Consider the following 23,436-nt stretch of genomic DNA (forward strand, 5'->3'; position numbering starts at 1 on the left):
AAAATCGAGTTCACAGGCACATTCATTAGACGGACACACTACTCCTCACAGACCCCCACATGCATGTGTGTTCCAGCACACACACACACACACACACACACACACACAGGTTTACTTAAATCACTTTTGTGGGGATTTAAATAGACTTACATTCATTTCCCGGAGACTTACCCCAAGTTTAACCACTGACCCCAAAATCAGTGTTTTACCAACTGGGGACACTGGTTTTAAGTCTGGTTTGTGTCCCTGAAAGTGACTTAAGTCACACACACACACACACACACACACACACACACACACACACACACACACACACACACACACATACACTTCGCTCCCCCTCTTGGTTTCCAGATCAAAATAATCAATACATTATGCTTTTATACAATGAGACCTACAGGCCATAAATAGCGAACAGAAGTTCAACTCTTGTAATGTTCACAAGATAAAAAGATCTAACACAACATGAGGTGATATATATGTATTATTATGGATTAATAATCAGCTATAATATAATTTTGGACTGGGCACAGAATAAATTAACATGAAATGAACACAACAGGAGGGTTAATAAAACACTGTCTGCCTAGATGAACTATCCTCACATATGATGCGCGACTGTTAATTAATTTAATTGATGATTTATTTGATTTTATTTCCTAATTCTCTGTGAAGGTTTCAATATGCCGAATTTACGGGAAGATGTGATTGTTGTGTAAAACCTCTTAAAGTTGGTTGTGTAAAGCGCTGGCATGTTGCAGTGAGTTAAAAAAGAAGAAACTGACGCACTTTGAGGTGAGTTTGGTTCACGTCGATTTCATTTCCAGATTTGGGCTTTTATTGCCAAAAACCTTGGGGCGGAATTGGCTTCGTTATCTTTTCTCGCGTAGCGGAGGCGGTCACATTTTTTTTCTAGGACGGCGAAGTCATGACCTGCCCTACTCTGCCTCTGATTGGCTAGTACTCATTGCCTTCGTTGGTTGTGTTCGTTAGGTTTAAGCATGAGGAGTGGGATTGGCTAGAGCTTGGGTAGGAATATCAGGGTGAGCCAATCAGAGACAGAGTAGGGCGGGTTATGACTTCCCCGTCCTAGAAATTAAAAAAAAAAAACTAGCGGAGCTCGTCAACTGTCAACACGGATTTCTGGACAAAACCAGCGTAGCCTTCGCACTCACTGGAGAAAATGTTAGAAAGGACGACATTTCCTACAATATCCCGGAATAAAACGTTGTATTTGTAGACTTTCTGGTAAGTTGGATTCCATGTTTTGGCAGGTTGTCTTACCGTTAGCCGTTATTAGCATGATTGGTACCAACAGCTAATAGGGGATAACGTTAGCTTTGCTTAGCTTATCGCGCTGTAACAAGGATAACATTGTCTGGGCTCCTTAATGTTGGCTCTCACTTTCAGTCAGGGAATTGTATTCATTCTTATTTTTCGCTCTCTCTCTCTGTGTTTTATCTTCGAAATGTACCGTAGCACAATGTAGACTGGACGGGTTTTGTCATTGCCCTCACATCCTTAGGTCACATCAGTCAGCAAGAGGAACTAACTGTAACGTTAAGTACATTTACTCCAATACTGTATTTAAATACGATTTTTAGGTATTTGTACTTAACTTGAGTATTTCCATTTGATGCTACTTTATTCTTCCACTCCACTACATTTATTTGACAGCTTTAGTTACTTTTCAGATGAAGATTTGACACAATGGATAATATAACAAGCTTTTCAAATACAACACATTGTTAAAGATGAAACCAGTGGTTTCCAATCTTTTTGGCTTTTGACGTCTTACAAAAAGCAGTGTATAGTCGGGGTCACATTTCACATGTCTATGAGTTGTTAACAGCTCCACCAAATAGTGATTTTTCCCTCTAAACTTCTCACATGCTTTCATTTCAATAAATGTTCAAATGATCCAATATTTCAGCAAAATTCAAAGATTAGAGAAAAAGTCCAAAAAACTGAAAACAGATTTGTGTATCAGAACTTTTTTTTCTGCTTTCCTCTCCCATTAATCATCTCATGACCCCTCAGGTTTATCTGGTGACCCTTTGGAGGGGCCCGACCCCTAGGTTGGGAACCACTGGACTAAACTAGCTAACTGTATATAAAGTAGTGTAAACTAGCTCCACCTCCAGCAGCTACAACAGTAACATGCTGCTCTAACACTGATGCTTCACTATTAATAATCTAATGATGTCATATATAATAATATATCAGTCAGAGGGACCAAACCACTACTTTTACTGCAATACTTTAACTACATCAAGCTCATAATACTTTTACTTGTAATGGAGTATTTTTACATTGCTGAATACTTCTTCCACTTCTTCTTTAGTCATGTGTTAACTGATGACGGAGGTGTTAATGTTCCTGTTGTTTACAGGAAATCTAGTGATAGAAAAACACCGCATGATTCACATGTTATTAGGATGAAGAGACCTTCTTACTGTATGTCGGCTCAAGGGCAAATATTAATACATGACAGCAGGAGGCAGGATTAAGTTGTCATTAATGTTATATGAGCATCCATAACAATTAATCCCTCATTCTCCTGCTAGTGGTTGGTATACATGTTGAAGAAATGACAATCATAAGTGACTTGACACACATCCTCCCGCTGATGCTCATTTAAATACGTTATAATGATACATAAACACATATTAATGGATAATAACATTGCTTACAGCAGACAGGTTTGTATGAATTGCAGTTACAACTGGGAGTGTTCAAGTTATTGATGATTGAGGATGTGTAGGATATTCTAGTATTATAAATCATGATGAACAAGTTGCTCACATTAATTCTACTAAAATATAAACTTGCAATTCTTCTGAATGATTCTTTAAATACAATGATGATAATCTAATTATAAAAATATAAAAATAATATTTCAAGATGTCACGTTTTTCATACTTTTAAGATAGTTTCTTTGCCATCTTAATTGCACAAATCCAACGTGCATTTTATCAAAACAAATACTTCTCAGTTCCTTATTATTTTAAATGTTCAAAAAAATGTCAGCTGTTTTTTGTTTTATTTCTTCCTTTGTCCTCAAAGGTTATTTTAATTCATACACAATATTAATCTGAGGTTAAAAACACTAAACTACATTCGAATTCATGTTTGCAGATATTAAATATAGACTATGTTCACATTTGACTTTAGAAAAAGGTGATGGCCATTTCTCACAATTTCCTGACAAACAATTAATCAATGATAAAGATGAACATTAGTTTAATCCATAACTTTAATATCTTTTCACGTTGGTCCAACATAACAAGCTATTTGAAGAAGTCACTTTAGGCTCTGGGAACATATGATCTGCATCTTTCACAGTGTATGTATATAATCGGCAGATTCATTTACAGTAAAAATGACGGTTTGTTGCAGCCAGAAAAGATTTTAAAGACAAGATGACATTTACAGTGTACTGTGATGAACATGAAGTGATTTTGTTGCTTTATAGTTCAACAGATAAGATATCAGATCATAGTCACTTCTTTTTCTCCGTATTGCCGCCATAGTTGTAACATTTCAGCTTCCTCCTCTGATCAACAAAACACTGGTACGCAGAGATTTTCTGTTTGTAGAAATGGGAAGAAGAGAGATTGTGTCATCGCTGCACACTTCTCAGTTTCTATCCCAGTGGTCCCTGTTGCTTCACCTTAAGGCACCCAGTGGGAGTTTTGTTGAGCCTTGGCGAACACTCTTGTTTCACGCTCATTCACTTTTTCATTTCACACATTCACACACAGAAGCTGCCAAGTGCATCGACTGCCAAGCGCAACCACAGTCGCCTTATGTTTTCCACAGACTGTACTTGTTGCGTGAAGAGAGTTAGAGCCCCCACCCTCTTCCCCTCCCCTCCCCCCGAGATTATTTCAACCAGGATTTGTTCTCTTGACCCTTCAGTCACCCTTCTTCCATCTGATTTTGTACTTTCAGACTGTGCTTACATCAGGCCTAGAAGGAGGGAGGGAGGATGCCCGTGGAAAGCGGGAGCAGCGCCGCCGCCCGCCAGGCGAAGCAGAAGAGGAAGTCTCACAGCCTGTCCATCCGCAGGACCAACAGCACCGAGCAGGACCGCTCCGGCCTGCAGAGAGACATGCTGGAGGGACAGGTGATGACTGGCTCATTTACACTGTGCATATAAACAAAAAGTGGAGATAAAGTATATAAGAACCACTTATATTTCCAGCTGCACTCTTCTCCTGTCTGTCATCATTAGCTTTGCTGTCAGCACCCATAAGCACTCTAGTTGTAAGCCTAAGCCAATTAGGTTTTAACGCATCCGTTTAGAGGGCACATAGTGGTTTATATTGTTACTGGCTTAAGCGTGCCACAGTTATGTCATGATTGCTGTCAGGTTATTTTAACTTTCTGGTTAAAACAGATGGATTCACAACAGGCTTAGACATCTGCACTTCACCGAGGTGGATTTGTGCTTCTCACTCCTGGTTCTCAGGAATCAGAGAAACTCTGTCCAACTAATTAGGATCTGAATTACTCCTTGGATGCCACATATATGCAGTTAATTACCTGAAATGATGGTAAACCAAGAGGAAAAAAAGGATTAAGAACAGGCTACATTATACTTGAGGAAGTATCACAGTTTAAACTTGTGAATCTGCATCACTTGAATGATTTTTTGCCAAAATTATACTTTTTTTTTTTTTTAGGATATTTTGAGCGCTACAATTAATCATAAACAGAGGAAGATCTGTAACATCATTGTTTCTTGACAGCTCATAAATGCACTTGACATTGTATTCTGTATTATTACTGCAAGGTTTAGATTTCCTCATTGTGGAAACTGTGATTTATAGAATAGTGGAACATGAATAATCGTGCAGCTTTAGTGAAAGGAGCGTAAAGGATTTTTTTTTGGCCAGTTGCAAAGGAGCCATTCCTAACTGAACGTTATTAAAAGCAGTCTAATCCTTTCCTCATGACTTTTTGTGTTTTCACTCTGGTCCTTTATGGTTCCAGTCCTCTGATAATCTGGAATCCTTCATGAGAATGGAGGTAAGTTTTAGGTGTTTAGCCCTCAGCGCTTCAGATAATAGTTCAACTCCCTCCATAGTTTTTTTAGAGATAGCTTCCAGTAGTTTAGGTTCGATGTAAATGAGGTTCGATTAGAGCTGAGACGAGGTGTTGTTTGGTGGTTCTGTAAGCATTTTCTCCGTTTTGCATCCTTTCCCCTTTTAAAAATGTGATATTCTTGATCATCCAGCAACAGAAAATTAAGGTTCAATCACACTTTGAAAAGGTTTTATTTTGCTAAAGTGGACGAGTAGACTTGAGGTACATGACTCACACTAAGCTTGTTACTGGGGAAAGTGTAGTAACCTGTCGTTTTGAGATTTTGATGGTGAGAGATAGAGAGAGTTGAAAATGTAAGTAAGCATGATACACGTGTCTTTGCTCTAATTTCCCCCTCTGATGCTCACACCGTATATTTCTGTCCATTTTGATGACTATAGTTCATGAAAACATGACTCATCACCTTCAATTTCAAGATTTAGGAAATGTAGACTGCTCGGAGTAGCATTGATCAGGGCGAGGAGCCTCCTGCACTGTCACTTGTCTTGTCTTGTCAGGAAGTGAGTCTGTTATGTTTATGCACTTTGCTACAGCAGCTACAGAGATTTTCCGGAGATTAAGTTCTGTGTTTGTTTCGGTTAAACTCAAAATACACAAACAAGTGTTGGAGATGATTTCTGTTAAACTGTGTAAACTGATCAATGTTGTTCCTGATTTCTAAACCTTTACAACAGAGATGAATGACATATTATCATGACCTACAGCTGGGCAATATGGACAAAAATCTTGGAAGGTTAGGGTCAATTTGTGTAAGAATAATAAACGACCTGCCCCACCTGCAGGCTGTCACCATTATACATAAAATACATGTTATCCCATATAGATATTGACTGTCAACAGAGCACATCCAGTTTAATAATCAGTTTCAGCACAGACAGAGCAGCAAGATCAGCTCACTAATTGATCTGCTGCTCTTTGTGTGATACCTGCAGGCTGCTGCTAGCTAGCGTTAACTACCCGACAGGTAGAGACAAACTGAACAAAGTAGAGTCTGGAAACTGTTCAGTCGACTCCCAGCGCTTTAACTCTGGTAACCAGAGATGAGACCTCATCAACAAACACAAAGCGAGAGCTCAGATCAGTGTCAGAGTCATTTTCACCTGAAACAGTCCCGTAAACTGCAGCAGGTGAACGTGTAGTGAAACTAAACAGTTTGCAGGATTGTCGTGACTCAAAACAGCTAATGTAGCAGCTACAGTTAAACTACAAAATAACCTTTTTGTGTATATTGAATAACTCATTTTTCATGATTTAAACGTTATACACATTGTGCAAAAACAAAAAATCCAAATTAATCCAATTAATTTGATATATTTCCCAGCCCCTTTTCCCTTTTTATAAACAGAAGAAGAAATGCCTGTATATGACTATCAGACCATCAATCTGTTTTTAATCCGTCGTCCATGTATGCAAAGCTTTATGCAGCATGTACCATCCCCCACGCTGTAGCCTTTCCCCTCAGACACGTCTTTCTTCTGTGCAGTCGTCCTGATGTGGCACAAACCTGCCAACATCAGCCCGTGAATGCTAACAACACACTTCACTCGAGCTCTTTAGAAAACATCGCCAATAGCAGCAAGGGTGCATAATGCAGAGAACCCGGCGCTCTGGTACAAACAGCTCTCTGAACACGCAGCAGTTTCATCATAAGTTGGCAAAGCTTTGAGGGCATATGGCCCACTTCCTGTTTGTGTCTCTGCTGCCAACTTTCTCACAGCCAGACTGTAATAAATGATGTGTTGTGACATTGACTCGCTACTGTTAAAGCCCACTTAAATATGTTTTTAAATGTGTTCATTTTGAATGTGTTTAAATAGGTGAAAAGTTCATTTAAATAATCAATTATACAAAGATCCTTTAATTTGAAAAGTAATTATAAAAAGACAGATTGCAGTGTAAACACGTTGGGCACATAATGTGCAACTTATCAAATCAATGCAAACTAATGTGCTTTTTAAAAATATGGCTATTGTTTGTGAATGATGTGCTCTTAATTGGCAGTGTCAGCTTTTCATTTTCTCATCATCATCGAGTTTAAATCCACATCACACCACAGGTTATATATATGGATTTTAAAATAGGATACATGGAACAAATATAAATGATATAATCTGCTTTTTACATGAAACATGAAATCATGAAACATTACACAATCTAAAGTAAATCAAATTCAAAAACTCATTCAGGCTTTTTTTAGGGCACCAGTGCACCAAAACCCTTTTACAGATTGTTTCCTTTTATTGAGTTGTCTTATTTCTTTTCTCAAGTTTTTATTGTGTGATATATTTTTTTTTTCTTGTTTGTTCCAGTAACATGGTTTCTATTGATGGTAATTGTGTGGAGGCATAAAAGGAGGCTGTAACATCAGGATTTGTATGTTTATATTCCTAAAGCAGCTATAATCAATATTTTTCATAATAACAGTGTATAAGCTGTCAATGTGCTGCATCTTAACTGTTTTGGTTCACTCTCGGTGCTCTTATAGCGTAACACCAAACAGCAAACAGACAGTTAGCTGTAGACTAGCTGGTGAACATAGTGGAGCGTTTAGCAGCTAAAGAGCCAGATATTTCCCTCAGGAGTTGGTAGAGAGTAAAAACAGAGCTAAAAGAGAGAGAATATTGGACTTACATTCACCAGGTGGACAGAAACACGACTCCAGATGAATGATAACGTTGCTCCGTAACTGCTGGATGTGGAAATAAAGCAACTGTTTGCTAACAAGTTCAACATATGAGCTTAAAGGCTGATGATAACACAATCACACATGTTGTGTTTCCACTGAAAACAAGTACATCTGTTAATCTGTAAATCTGTTAATGCAGGTTTAACTCACTCTCATCTTGATAATATATAATATTTGGCATCAAATCCCTCCATCACCCACCAGTAGTCATTCCCAGTCAACTATATCTAAACAAATAGGCCTGTCTCCTTTTTTCTAGTTTATAAAAATGCCCTTTTTCAGCTTCACCCTACTTCACATTAATAAATCAGGACACATACACGCTACAACCTCTACTCAGTATCTGGACTGAAACAGTGACCCCACACAGCTGAAGTACTCTTCCTCAGTGATGAACACACATTTCCAGGTCGTAATGTTCTCCTGTTCTCTGCCTGCAGGACTCCAAACTGCCTCTGTCTCTGAGGAGCAATCTGCTGGACCTGTTCAGTCAGATCGAGAGGGAGTTCGAGAACCTCTACATTGAAAACCTGGAATGTAAGTCGTGATGATGGCTCGTTGAAAGAAACTTGGACTGTAATTGCTGAAGAAAAACGTTTTTTTTTTTGTCCATCCAGATCTCTTCAGCCAGTCTGGGCGACGAACACTGCTTTTATTTTTCTATTCTAGAGAAGTGGTGCTTAAACCCCTAAACTGACACAAATTAGACCACAGACCCCCATTTGATGAGATTTTGTCCAGGGTCCCAGAAAGTGTATGAAACCCATCACCACAATAGTCATACATTCTGTCATTGTGTTACTTATGGATGGAAGAATAGTGAAAATAAATGATTCCTCTGTCTGCTGGGGACCCCCTCAAGGACCCCTGGCGGTCTCCGGACCCCACTTAGGAGACACTGATCTAGAGGCTACAATAATAAGCTCTATGGCTGCAAAAATCAGGTGTTTTGCAGAATCATTTCTGCTACTTTTTGGATCAGATGTTGTTTTGATTATGTCATCAAAGAGTAAGAATATATTTAGAAAAGAGGATAAAAGTCGGTCAACATGATGTTCTTTGACAGAATTATTATTTGTATTATGGATTTTTCTTCCTTGCTGTCAAAAACAACTGATGTAACTGGAACAGCAGCTTAATTTATAGTCATCAGCATTAGAGCTGCAGGTAACTATTATTTATATTATTGATTAATCTGCTGAATATTTTCTCAATTAAATGATTCATTGTTTATTGTCTATAAAATGTCAGAAAATAGTGAAACATGCCAGTTATAACTTCTTAGATGTCTTCAGATGTCTTGTTTTATCTGATCAACCGTCTAAAGGCTGAAGACGTTCAGTTTACTTTCATGTTTGACTCAGAAAAGCTTCATAATCATAACATTTGAGAAGTTGCACCCATAAAAAAATGTCAGAAGTCTTTAGCCAATTTGCACAAAACTTATTTTATTGGAAGTCTTCAGTCATCACAGGGAAACTATACACTCATTGTCACATGTTTTATCTGTGCATGTTGCTGTTGTTCGTACTGCTGATGAGTCTTTGAACGCATCATCTGTTTGACTTTCAGTACGTAGAGAAATCGAAACACTGAATGATCGTTTGGCTGCAGAAGGACAGACGTTCGAAGGGGCAGATTTAGCCAAAGGAGCACTTAAAACGAAAGGTGAGTCACGTCTTTATTAGATTAGATTAAAGTATTTTGTTATTGTTGCTCTTTTATCGTCATTATCATTTCTTAATCATCAACAGCGAGTCACAGCACGAGCCAGCTGTCACAAAAACTAAAGACGACCTACAAGGCTTCCACAAGCAAGGTAAATATTGTTTTTATTTTTTGCCAGTGGAGGAAAAAAAAGAATAACTCTCTATGAATTTGTAAATTAGAAAGTGTAATACACATAATTGTTTGCATGGTCTGCGTGCATGTATGTGTGTATATATATCAGTCGTTTTTTTGTTAATCAAAGCATTGCTGAAGATGCACATGTTGACTTGTAACAGGGAAGGCAGAATACAAAAAAAGAAAAGGTTTTATTGGTAAGTCTTTTCCAGCTCTTCAGTTGAAGATAACCTGACTTGTAAATGTTTAAAGAAAAGAACTGCTGTCTTCTTTTTTTTTTTTTTCCCACCTTTTTTTTTTTGCTCGTAGCCTCGTTCAAATTCTTGCCATGCCAGAGTAGGTGGATCCCGCAACTTCAGCGTAACCAGTTGGGAGTTGTGGGGCGGAGACTCATGGGTAACTTGTTGATTTCTCCCCCCCTTGTGTGCCAATATGCATGAACAGCCCAGCCAGGGGGTCGACACTCCCTCCCCAAGAGACTTGGTCATTCAAATGTAGGAGCTTTTTCTATCAGTTTCTGTGTGAGATAAAAAAAAAACCATTTCTTTATTATCTCACTAACAGGCTTTTTTTTTTAAGTTGCACCTTCTTTGGTTTTTATTGAGCTACTTGTTGGCGTTCACATAATGGTACACTATGGAGACATCTTTAACATGAAGCAGTTATTCCTGCAGAATGCTTTTCGTGCCTTGATTGATAAAAAAAAAGGTGGAAGAGCATTCGTTGGCTGCTTTAGATCTACATCGCTCCATTGTGACAGAGTGTGCGGTCTGCAGGAAAGCTCGGCCATATCAGATTTTGTTGTTCTTTGTTTTTAATCATTTAAAAATTGCCGTAGATTAGAGCCGCAACTAACGATTATTTTCATGATTAATCTGTTATTTGTGTGATCCGAGCCCACGGTTACTCTCCAGAGTGTCTTATTTTGTCTGATCACGGTCCAAAACCCAAATGTAATCTGTTTATTATCATAGAGGAGTATGAAAACTAGAAAATTATTCACATTTGGGAAGCTGGAACCAGTGAAGTTTTGTCCTTTCAGCTCAAAAAATTGCTTAGACAATTATTCGATTATCGAAATAGTTTAGCCGATTCATTTTGCAGCTCTACTGTGGACTAGATTGCAGAGCTTTAAGACGTGATACAGTTTTAGCTAAATCTATTAACAAAGATCTTAATTTCTAGTTTCACAGTAACTTGTCATATATAGTAGGGCTGCAATTCAGGATTATTTTCATTATCGATTCATCTTTTGATTATTTTCTGGATGAATCGTTTGGTTAATAAAATGTCAGATCAAAATAAAAAATGCTTTTTTTTCAGACCAGCAGTCTAAAACCTAAAGATATTCAGTTTATTATCACATATGACAGAAAAAGGAGCAAATCTTCCCAATTAAGAAGCTTTTCTGCTAGAAAAAAATGAAACGATTAATTGATCAGAATAGTTGCCAATAAATAATCTGTTGGCCGACGAGTTCTCAGATAGAAAAGATGACAGAAATAAAACCTAAGTTGAAATAAGTACCGTACAGTTTCATAATAAACCTTTTAACCCTTTGAAAATTAGTTTCAAAATCCACCCCAGATATTCAGTGATTTGTGAAACAAGCAAAATCTGGACGTGGCAACGGCAGACTGCACACTGACGCTGCATACTGCGGAGCATTAACTGCTGGTTGCATTCAGTCTCTCTGCTCGGCCAGTTTCCTTCAAGCTTTTTTTTGCGGCCGCTTTGCGTTTCCTTAAACCTTCCAGTCCCTGTTGCTGCTTTGTCAGAAACAACATGTTTGCATCAGTGTTTTACTGTTTGAACGAGTTCTGGATTCATCATCATCATCCTCATCATCCTCTGTTCATCCAGAGTCCAGACTACATTTTCGCTATATGACGAAACAGAATTTAGTAAAATCATCTTATATTGAATAGAAATAACAGAAAAACAACAATCTGTTTCCATAAAGCATCTTACAAGAGAATCCACCATGTTGATTAATAACAGCCAGCAACCAAAAAACTCCCATCATGCTTAGCAACGGTATTTTTCATCATATCTTCAGTGTCAGTTTTGTCTCTTTTATTTTGACTCTAATTTGTTCATTCCATATATTTTTTTTTTTTAACACTATAAATTTGAATGAGATGCTTTTTTTTCCCTTCATGTAGCCTGAGGTTGATTTTCCAGATGAATGACGTCGTTCTTTATGCTCTCGTGCTTCCTTTCAGTTGGAACTTATTTAGTGGTCTGTGCCCAAAACGAACCCAGAGTCCAGTTTGTATCATCCCCATCTTTAATGTAAACATCTCGACCAAACTTTGACGTGACTGATAATAATTACTGATTAATAACTGATTATAACTCAGTATTTATTTATTTTTTACCCCCCCCTTCTCCTCCTTCTATGTGTTTCTTTCTTTCTTGCATTTACAGTAATCCTGTATGATAAATGCAATATACAGTACTGATACTTAATGCATTTGTGTTGATACCAGATCTGGGTTGACTGGTTGTTGATGGTGTTTGTTTTAAAGCACTTGGAGCGTCAGATTGGTGAGGTTACAGCTCACTGCAGCCTTCAAGGGCTCAAATAATGTTAAAACAAATACCAGTAAAGATTTTTTTTTTGGTCAAACCTCTTGAACCCAGGACTGATATGAATAACGCTGCTGTCAGTCAAGCTTCTTAGCCCCCTGGCATACTACAAGGACCCTGCTGAGCAGCTCCTCAGTGATCCTCAACTCTGCTGACTTGCTTTCCTCCCTTTTATCAGACCAGGGTTCCTACACAGGTCCGGAAAAGTCTGGAAAAATTCAAATAAAATCATTTCCATCCTCTTACAAGGTTTGGGAAAATGAGAAAAAAGTGTTTATTGGACATAACGTGATGCAGCTAATGACCTCTTTACACCAAACGATCTAGATGACGACTCTTGCGAAACTCTCACGATTTTATTCCGACGTTGGAAATTTGTCTGTGACAGTGAAATCGTTTGAATCATTTGGTGTAAAGTCGGCATAAGTTGACACAGCTGTTACAAAAGCTACAAATGGCATACAAGAGCCTATGTTTATGGATTTTTATTGAATAGTAATGTATAAAGCCATTGATTTGACTCAAAGAATTAATGAAAATACATCATTTTAACCAAATAAACCTTTCAATTTGAGATATAAGTAAGTGTGGGACATGGTTCTGTTTATTCACACAATTAAATGATGTATAAAACTACAACTTTGACACGTAAAATGTGTAGGAACCCTGTTAGATGACATGACGGTCAGTTTCTAGTCTCTCTGTGTTAACATGAACTTGGTGTTGCTGTCAGATTGTGTCCAGTTTCAAAGCGACCACGTCCAGGGCGGTGTGCCAGCTGGTCAGGGAGTATGTCGGCCACAGAGACGGCATCTGGGACCTGAGCGTCACCAGGACGCAACCTGTGGTGCTCGGTACCGCGTCTGCAGGTACACACTCTCTCTCTCTCTCTCTCTCTCTCTCTTGCTCTGGTTTGTTTATTTTCTCAAATGTATTTTTTCTTGTCTTATGTGATTCTTGTTTTGTTCTGTCTTGTTCTTTTACTCTCTCTATGTTGAGGGATAATGTTGATCTTTTTCTTTAATTTTATGCCGATGTTCTTGGTTTCTTTTCTCTCTCTCTCTCTCTGTTTTTCTGTTCTCAGCATAGTTGAAATTCTCAGATGAAAAGTTATAAATAAATCTCTTGTTTTTTCCATAACGCGCTCCAACAGACCACACCGCTATGTTGTGGAGCATTGAGACGGGGAAATGCCTCCTCAAATATTTGGGTCATCAAGGATCAGGTAGAGTCAGAAATCTTTTTTTTTTAATAAAAATACATCTGATCGAACTGTAAAACTGTAATGACGTGAAACATGTGTGTCTCTCTGTCCACAGTCAACTCCATAAAGTTTCACCCCACTGAACAGATGGCGCTAACAGGTAATCCTTCCTTCTGTTTAAATGTTATATATATATATATATATATATATATATATATATATATATATATATATATATATATATATACTATATATTTTTTTAAACTGCTAGTTTTAACCAGAATGATAACACTTAACAGAGAAGTGTCTTTACTTTACACACCTGAAAACAGCTGATCTCACTACATTACCCACAGTGCAACTCCACTCAATTCACTCCACTGCACAGATTCTGGTTTGTTATGCTAGTAGCGGCTAATGTAGCCTTGAGCTGCTAGCCTCCAGCAGAGATGAGTTTAGTGGGCTGCAGAGGTCTGGTAACCTCACTTCTTTCAAACTTTTAGTCTTCAACTCCAAGCGACGCACTTGAGGCAATTTTCAGCTCCCTCTGGAGACACAAAAGGCTTAATACAACCTTTTTGGACTCCCCAACACTTTTAAACAGATTCTGATGTGTAAAATTCCTCTTAAACGTGACATTTAAAGGAAGGTTTTGTCTTTTGTCTAACAATCTCCGGTCTAAACCCTCCTCAGCCTCTGGAGACCAGACGGCTCACATCTGGAGATACATGGTGCAGCTGCCGACTCCACAGCCTGTTGCTGACATCAGCGTAAGCGTCCACATCCCTTCAACCTGTCGTGTGTTTGTTACTGTGCTGCTGATTTAGTGTCTGACGTTTTATTCGTCGTTTGGACTTTGGTCCCTTTCTCTCCCCCACCCCCCCGACAGCAGCAAACACCCTGCGAAGACGACGTTGACTTTTCGGACAAAGATGAGGCAGACGGCGAGGTCGATGGTCCAAACGACTGCCCTTCTCTCCGCGTGGCGACCACTACGCTGCGCAGCCATCAGGGTGTGGTGATCGCTGCTGATTGGCTGGTGGGGGGCAAACAGGTGGTGACGGCCTCCTGGGACAGAGCCGCCAACCTGTACGACGTGGAAACGTCTGAACTGGTCCACTCGCTCACTGGTAGGACGATGTTACACACACACAGACGTTTGTAGTTTATTATTTGGTTTTGTTGTTTTTTCATGATTATCATTATTATCGTTATCTTGTCAGCTTCTATATTCTTTTTCCTTTTTTTTGCAATTTTAGGGAACACATTTTTTGACAAAAGTGGTCAAATTCATTATATATAATGTATATGCATATGCATATATATATATATATATATATATATATATGATTATTAGATGTCAGAAACAAATTCAGACAATCAATGGTTTCAATATAAAAACATAAATGCTGCTGCTGGTAATTTGTACACTAGTCTACTTATGTTTTACTATTCAGTCATGTTGTGTCGAAGTGTCTGTGGCCAAGATACTGAACTGCCAGCACTTTGCATGGTAGCTTGCCACCATTTGTGTGTGAGTGTGTGTGTGAATGTGTGTGTGAATGGTGTGTGAGCAGCAGGAACATTGTAAAACGCTTTCTTTGGATAAAAACACAGGGAGGGATTAAAGGAAATGTGTGAGGGAAGTCACAGATGTTCGTAGGAGGATTTTCTCAATGCTTATCACTGTCTTTGTCTTTGTGTGTGTGTGTGTGTTTAGGCCATGACCAGGAGCTGACTCACTGCTGCACACACCCCACCCAGCGACTGGTGGTCACCTCGTCCAGAGACACAACCTTCAGACTGTGGGACTTCAGAGACCCGTCCATCCACTCTGTCAACGTGTTCCAGGGACACACTGAGTCAGTCTGAGACACACACACACACACACACACACACACACACACACACACACACACACACACACACACACACACACACACACACTGTCTTTCATGTCTGGTGGGTATTAAATGGTCCAATATCAACTATTTTCACTTCACTCAGGTGAAAATTATGGTTTGAAATTTGGACAAACCAATATATAACATCAAGTCAGTATATCCCACTATCACAAATCACAAACTTGCCTCAGGGGGCTCCAAGTCCCCCAAAACCTCTTTAACAGGGAAAAAAAGGAAGAAACCTCAAGAAGAGCAACAGAGGAGAGATCCCTCCTCCAGGACAGACAGAAATAGATGTTGTGGAAAAACAGGATGACAAATAATGTTTGTGAATAATACATGTTATATATCTGGACAAAAATCTATTTTAAAATATGATTTAAATTTGAAAGAGCAAATATATTAAACTGACAGATTTAATTTGTTCCAGAGACGGGTTATTAGGCTTTACTTGTAACAGACGCACAAAAGAAACTCTTGCAATGAAAGCAATCAACCGTAAAACCATATGGTGTTCAGTTGAAGACGTATTAATTAGAGAATAGTGACTCTGAAACTGAGTTACTAAAGCAAATGTGGTTATACAGAAACATTAATATCTCAAGTAGAATTAAAACATCTGAATCATGAAAAACAAATGATATAGTGACGTTCTAGGCTGCCGCTCTTCCTCCTTCATCTTTAGTCTGATAAAAACAACACATTGTTTTGTCTTTTCCAGCACGGTGACGTCTGCTGTGTTCACGGTGGGAGACAACGTGGTGTCTGGGAGCGACGATCGCACCGTCAAAGTGTGGGACCTGAAGAACATGAGGTCGCCCATAGCAACCATCCGCACCGACTCCGCCGTCAACAGGTCTGAGAGCCGAAAAACCTGCAGATACACGAAAACTCAGCAATAGATGAATAACAGGCACTGAAATATCACCAGCGTTTGTCATCATTCACTGACAGAACTGGACTATTGATAGCTGTCCCAGAGGCCAAAGAGCCACAATTTATGATTTGTGTAACCAGCAGTCCAAAACATATTAGATAAGATATTGAATTTACAGATTTTAGAAGCTGGAACTAAATTATTGACATTGTTGTGCTTGATAAGAGAGTTAAACAGATAATGGATTATAAAAATAGTTCATTCAACAAATATATTAAACTCTTTTAGGAGCAGCAATAGAGACACGTGGTATATTTCTATTTGAAATTAATGTTCATTATTATTATTATAATTTATATTGTGTCTGTTATACATCAAAGAAATAATACCATGTACTGTATAGAAATCTGACTTCCTTCATACCATGGTACTGTTGTTCTTTGCAGGATCAGCGTCTCGGTGAACCAGAAAATCATCGCTCTTCCTCACGACAATCGGCAGGTCCGGCTGTTCGACATGTCCGGGGTGCGACTGGCTCGACTCCCACGGAGCAACAGACAGGTCAGTCAGTGGAGGAGCAGACGCCTCTGATTGGCCCTTCACAGCTTCCATACATATAATAATACTTTGAGCTTTTTTTTCTTAACCAAAAGTTGCAATAAAACAGTTATAAAAATACTCAATTACAAGTGAAAAAACAGAAGTATTAGCAGCAAAATGTACTGAAAGTATCAAAACTTGCTATGCAAAATGGCAATCTTCACAGTGTAGTATACTTATCAAATATACATTATTTTAATACTTTATACTTACATGTAAGAAATATTTCATGTTGTCAAGGTGGAACTATTTACAACTTAATATGCTGTTGGATAGTTCAATCTTTAACGATGCATCATACTTTTGAGATATATTTTACATGGAATTAAATAAATGTAGTTGAGTTTAGTAGTAGTACAATATTTCCTTCTGAAACATAGTGGGGTGGAAGTGTAATGTAACATAAAATGGAAATACTGAAGTACAGTACAAGTACCTACTAGTTAATTACATTCAATCACTGGTTAATGATAAAATAAAAACTTGAAACTTAATATTTTCTTCCTTTTAACAATATTTTAGAGGTAAAACTGAGTATCAGGGAATGTTTTCTCTCCGTTGTGGATATATAATGTTTTAGAGGTGAGTCAGTTTAAACGAACCTCCGACCTGAAGGCTGAATCAAGTTTTCCATGTTGAGTGAGTCACTAGTTTTACTGAAAGAATGAATTTTTAATTTACTGTCTTAACGGATTCGTCTGGTGATTTTCTATATTTTTTTCTTACTGTCAACAAATCTCATGTGTAGAACCGAACCAACAATGAACAGATCTACTAACGAGTATCCAAAGCCTGATGCATCTTATTCCTCTGTGCTGTAAACCTCTGATGTTGACAGCGGTTATTGTAGTTTATTTAGAAACGGCTCCAGAGTAAAAATAGAGATAAGATAGTAACTTGCTGTTTACAGCTTCACTTGCTTGATGTGTTACATAACACAACCTCTTGACTTTGTACTACATTATATAGCACAGAGGAATAAGATGCATCAGGCTTTGGATTCACACACACAATACTTAAAAGTAGATCAGTTCATTGTTGGTTTGGTTCTGCACATGAGATTTGTCAACAGTAAGAAAAATATAGAAAACAGCCAGCTGTATCCTTTAAGAATTGCCAAAAATAAAATACAAAACACAAACATTAGCACAAAATATCATCTATTGGCATGTATCAATATCAACCATGAGTCTAAAACTGTTTATCGTCACAACAGCTCTCGTGTTTTTGTCCTCAGTGTCTAACAGCAGCTGTGTCGTCTGTTGTTGTGTTTTCAGGGTCACCGGAGGATGGTGTGCTGCTCCGCCTGGTGTGAGGACAACACCTCCTGCAACCTGTTCACCTGCGGCTTCGACCGGCAGGCGATCGGCTGGAACATCAACATCCCTGCGCTGCTGCAGGAGAAATGACCTCCCACCTGCGACCTGTCACCTTTACAGTGACGCTCCACCCCAAAGTCTGTCCTCTAGAGTATCAAACACTCATCGTCAGTAGGCTTCACAGGCGCCTGTGAAAAGTTCGCTTTTCGTTTGTGCAACGTCTCCGATGGAGGATGAAACCCTTTAACAGCCATCTTCCGAGCCTACAGGAGGTCAGTGTTTGATCTCCCGCAGCCTGAGGAACGAGGCAGGAAAATGACTCGTGCACGCTGCCTGTCATGCTCTCTAACTCACCACCGCCAATATAAACAACCTGTGTGCCACTGATGAGAAAAAGCACAGAGACATAACAAGGGAGGTTCCTCCTCTTCTTCTTCTTCTTCTTCTTCTTCTTCTTCTTCTTCTTCTTCTTCCTCTTCCCTCACCCTGTCAGCACATATCTGCTTGATGCTGATTTAAGCTACAACACAGTAAATCTAATCTGTGCCACTAACAGCAGATTCCTGTTTGGGACAAAAGGTGGCCGTCTGATGCTTTAAAGGAAAAATCCACTAGTTTTATATAATCAGTTTTTAGTGTTTTAGTGCATTTCAGGAGTTCATCTTGTCTTTCTGAACCTCTTTCTTTAAATAACCTCACTTTTACAATTACAAAAACAGTTTCTTCTTTCTATTCTGGTCTCAAAATTATTATCTGTTCTTCTGTGATGGATTTATTTCATTATGATTGATTAACATTTGTGCAAAATCACTGTTTGATTTTAAGGGGCTGAAGCTTAAATCTGGCTCCTTGAACATTTTCAGCTTTGAGTAATGTCATGACAAGACAAACTATGTTGTATTTGGCCAGTTATCTATTTAGGTCAGCTGTTTTTTTTTGTTTTGTTTTTTTTTAACAGTGTTAAAGTGGATTTTTCCTCTCGAGTTTTATTCCAAAATGTTTTGTTTGGCATCTGATATTCCTAGTTTGATATCTTACAACACACATTCAATACTAACAAAGAATGTGTGTAAAACTCATAAAACAGGTGACACCTTCACTTTAAAGCCTGCTATTGTTTATATAAGTTAATATATGTAGATTATAATAGATTATAAGAGCAGCTTTGTTTTGTCAGATGACAGATAATCATATTTTGGAATGAAACTCTGCTCTTGTTCAGAGGTTCGGGAGTGTCTGCGTGATACTGAAATGCACCTTTTTTTTAAAAAAAAAAAAAACCCAATAGCTGTTACAATTTTTGTTTTGTTGCTTTTCTGTACATAGTCGTCACAGTGTGAGGAAGAGTGTGGAAAATACCCAACAGCGAGGTGAATAATTTATGCTGTTGTCTGCTCGGCTCGACTCCTTCACGGTCCCGTTCTGTAGAGGAAATCAAGGCGGATAAAGAAACTGTAATTGGCTGAGTGTGTTCGGTCCTCGCCAAGCGCGTATCATCAAAAAACCATTTCCTGTTCTGGCAGTGATGCTGGTTTCTCTCCTGTGTGGATACGCTTGTACTGCCGGTGTAACGTCAGCCCCTGAAAACAAGACTTTTCATACTAATTATCATGATGATCCTGGACAAACCGAACCCAAACATTTCAACCTCAACCAGGCGTTCAGGGAAGCGGTTACGGTTTTAAAATGCAAACTTATCAGAGGGAAACAAATCTTTTAATGACTTAAAAGGTGAAAATAAGATTCCTTGCGGGTATAAAGTAGCAAAAAACATGATTTACTCCGGCAGAGAGGTGGTGACTTCTATTTAAGTTTGCAGAATCCAATTTTCAGAGCTAAATTACTACTACTCATAATATATGTGATTGTAATCTACTAACAAAATCAAAGTTAAGACGTTTAAGTATTAAATAATCAATCTCAATTAAAGAATCACTCTAAACTTTGATCATCTGTACACCAGAATAAACATTTTAATAATTAATGTTGTATAAATTCCAGCCACTGAGGACTTAGAAATCTGTGCACCATTTTTTGATTTTACATGATTTGTAAATAAATTAAAGCAACACTCTGGTCTTGTATTTTCCGTGAGAAATGTTCAGGTTCTGTTCTGCTATCCGGGGCTCTGATATGTCGTATGAATGACGGTCTCTCATCAGAGCCGCTATGTTGTCTAAAGACTGAAACTCCTCCTCACTGGTCGCAGCGTTGTGGTTTCTCTCGGTGGTTTTCTCTCCGCCGTGGACGAGCAGGTGAAGCTTCCTGACTCGTAGAGCTACTGAATTTAAAACCTCGCCGCCGTAGTCCAGTGAATACGTTGGTCGTTATTATCTGGAACGTGTGGAGGTAAGACTCGTGTGCGGGAAGGAAAGGTGATTTCAGTGTTTCTGTAACCGCTCTGTACAAGTATGTGAGCAAGTGAAATATTTCGTCTCTTAAGAGCAACACCTGTTGAAATGGTTGTGAGGCAGGGCTGGGTACTGGTATGTATGTCATACTAACTTTTGGTGTTGTATCAGTTTTAAAGGACTACATGGACCTTTAGTTGCCCTTTTTGACCTCTGAAGTATTTCCAGGAACTAAACCCATAGTAAGCAAGCGGTGGTTATCGATATCTAGACCAGGCTGGAAATCCCTGGAGACGAGAGTTGGAATATTGATGTTAAAGTTATGATGTCGACTTCGTTTATTGTGCTCAATTTTTCTGTCTTTATGTCTACTTAGCGAGTCGAGTCATTCAAATTCACAAATAGCAGCTAAAAATCTGAAGGGCGGAGTAATCATCTGCCCCCTGTTAGCATACATCAGCTACATTTATTATGTGTGTAAAAGGAAGAAAGCATGCAGCTGCTATTTGTGAATTTTAATGACTTGCTAAATAGAAATAAAAGTAAAAAATTGTGCACTTTAAATGACTACAATTGTAAGTAAAAATTGTATTTACATGGGGAGTGAGAGGAAGTAGTGAAAAACCTTTTTTTTTTTAAAAAGTTCTTAGTGGGTTTGAATAATGATGAAAAGACTTGTTTTCAGACATAAATTAATTTATTGGTTGTAAAAGTAAAAAAAACTTTTAGAGCTCAAACTTAAAGCCTCTAATTTTTATTTGTCTCATTTGTCTACAAACCAAAACTTTAAGCATTAAAATAATTCAAAAGATGCTACAATCACATAAAAATACATGAAGTAGCTGAGTCCAGAAACATTATAAACACTGGTCATGGAGATGTTTTTGGTGCTACAGTGAAAACTGGACCAAACTCCCATCAAGACGAGAGTCCTGTAAAGTTTAAGAAAGCATTAGAGGGAGTTTTTAAGTTTTATTTTTGCAGGTATCTAGATAATGAAATGATGTGTTCTGTGGATAAAAGCAGGTTGTTTCACTTCATCATGTAATGAAATCTGATTTCATTCAAAGCAAACACTCAAGATCTGAACTGATGTCAAAACATTTCCTGTGATGCCCAGCCCTGCTGTCGTACCAACACTGAACATGATTGTAAAAAAATAAAAAAACAAACAAACCTTCTTTTGTAAGTTTATCGCAGGGCCCTTTAGTCATTAGTGTTGAAACTGAAAGTGTTGTTGTCTGGATCCTGTCAGTGTCATATTTGTTATGGTACTTTAAAACAAGTGAAATCTCTAAGGAGTGTCGTGATGCGTTCGCTGTCACCTGCTTTGCTTCCCCACTGCCACTAAACACTGTCAGCCAAAGCTGCATTCAAGTGAATGGGATGTAATGATGTGTGTGTGTGTTTGAAAGGATTTGTTCTTTACGTGTGTCTGTCTGTAAAAAACAAAACAAAAAAACGTGTTCATTGTTGTAATAAGGGGCTCCGTTGCCTGGGCGACTGCTGCACAACCGTCGCACTACTGTAGTTGTACTCGGTGTGCGTTACAGCTGTAACACAAACGAACAAGCACAGCTCATTACAAACTGATTGTTTCTTTTATAAGTTTTTAGCTTTAGATTTGTGGAGCCTTTCACTGGTTTGTAACAAAAAAATGACGAACATTTCTCCCAACAAACACCCACAGTTTGTATATTTGGTAACACTTTCCAGCTGCCTTTTGTCTGGTATTTCTAACAATATCAACTCAGAAATACTTAGAAATACAACTGTGACATCATCTCATTTAAGACCACATAAACTGAGATTTTCAATAAACTGATGTGATTACAGTACTTGTTAAAAGGCGCGTGTGAAGTGTTCACCTCTTACTTTAAAACCGTAACGTTTGTATCATATAAATTGTAGTATATATATATATATATATATATATATATATATATATATATATATATATATATATATATATATATATATATATATATATATATATATGTATATGTATATATATGTATATATAAAAGCAGCCTGTTTGGCTGTATAGTGTGTTTCAGCTGCAGCAGTTTTATTAGCCTTTATAACTTGATGACATTTTATTTGTTTTTATTTTTGTGTAAATTCATTTTATCGCTTCATGATGGATGACGTTAGTTCATCTGTCAAAGGTTTTTACATTCACATAAAACTTATTTTCTCATTTATACCAGGGATGAATATTGGAATGGTCAAATATCAGAAAAACGCTACAGCAGACTACATTTTCCTTTATAATTAATTAAAAGTACCTCATATTTTTTATGAGCAAGTGTCATTTATATTTGTATTCAGCTGTGCATTGGAAAAAAAAACACTCCTACTTGCCAAAATTCCTGCAGGAGTCTTTGGAAACTTTCCCATCAGCATGAACGTCATCCCTGGTTTAAGTGACAAAACATTTTGTTAGCGTGAAGAAAATTTAAAGCTGCGTGTGTGTGTGTGTGTGTGTGTGAACGTTTGATCTCCATTTGATCCAATGCGAACAGTAATAAAGTTTCACTGCACTCGACTGCATTTTCTACCAAACACTGAGCCATTCCCTTCACCTGTTCACCTGTTTTAACTGAATGTTGAGTCACGCCGTTCACACTTAAATCACAAAAAAAAACAACCAAAAAAAAAACAAACCCAGATCACATCGTCACTGAGCATCGGCCATCTCAAACCGCCGTCGTGAAGCCTTTGTAAAACTGTGGCTCCTTGGTGTTAACAGTGTTTTATGTGATCGATGAAATGGTTGATGTAGAAACAACAAACACCACAACTCAAAAAAAAAAAAGAAAAGAAAAGAAAAGATGTAAACCTGTTGGATCGACTTGACCGCAGTTTTGTGGATTATAGTTGTGTGATGAGAAACGAGCATCTGCTTGTGACATCAAAATAAACCATTTGTGCTGTTTGAACGTT

The 23,436-nt window shown here is 38.1% G+C and overlaps 1 protein-coding gene across 4 annotated transcripts; it reads left to right on the forward strand.

Annotated features, from left to right (window-relative positions):
* Positions 1-978: 978 nt before the first annotated feature.
* LOC137194630 (WD repeat-containing protein 37) lies at positions 979-23,432 on the forward strand. Of its 4 annotated transcripts, none has more exons than XM_067606726.1 (15): positions 979-1,248; positions 3,955-4,129; positions 8,239-8,335; positions 9,371-9,466; positions 9,553-9,617; positions 9,805-9,840; positions 12,969-13,104; positions 13,389-13,460; positions 13,555-13,599; positions 14,133-14,209; positions 14,329-14,569; positions 15,160-15,301; positions 16,065-16,199; positions 16,667-16,781; positions 18,098-23,432. In XM_067606726.1, exons 2-15 carry the CDS (start codon positions 3,992-3,994, stop codon positions 18,227-18,229), a joined length of 1,527 nt encoding a protein of 508 aa, XP_067462827.1. In that variant the 5' UTR covers positions 979-1,248; positions 3,955-3,991; the 3' UTR covers positions 18,230-23,432. The 4 variants fall into 4 exon arrangements, with proteins under 4 accessions (XP_067462827.1, XP_067462828.1, XP_067462829.1 ...); XM_067606727.1 differs by having other exon boundaries at positions 980-1,248; positions 14,332-14,569; XM_067606728.1 differs by lacking the exon at positions 9,805-9,840 and having other exon boundaries at positions 981-1,248.
* Positions 23,433-23,436: the final 4 nt, after the last annotated feature.

This window comes from Thunnus thynnus, chromosome 12, assembly GCF_963924715.1.
Source record: "Thunnus thynnus chromosome 12, fThuThy2.1, whole genome shotgun sequence".
NCBI lineage: Eukaryota > Metazoa > Chordata > Actinopteri > Scombriformes > Scombridae > Thunnus > Thunnus thynnus.

Bases quoted from the DNA above. Each gene is read 5' to 3' on its own strand.
- LOC137194630 (XM_067606726.1), top strand. From the start codon at position 3,992: ATGCCCGTGGAAAGCGGGAGCAGCGCCGCCGCCCGCCAGGCGAAGCAG. The intron at 8,336-9,370 runs GTAAGTCGTGAT...TTTGACTTTCAG, and splicing joins CTACATTGAAAACCTGGAAT to TACGTAGAGAAATCGAAACA. The intron at 16,200-16,666 runs GTCTGAGAGCCG...TGTTCTTTGCAG, and splicing joins ACCGACTCCGCCGTCAACAG to GATCAGCGTCTCGGTGAACC.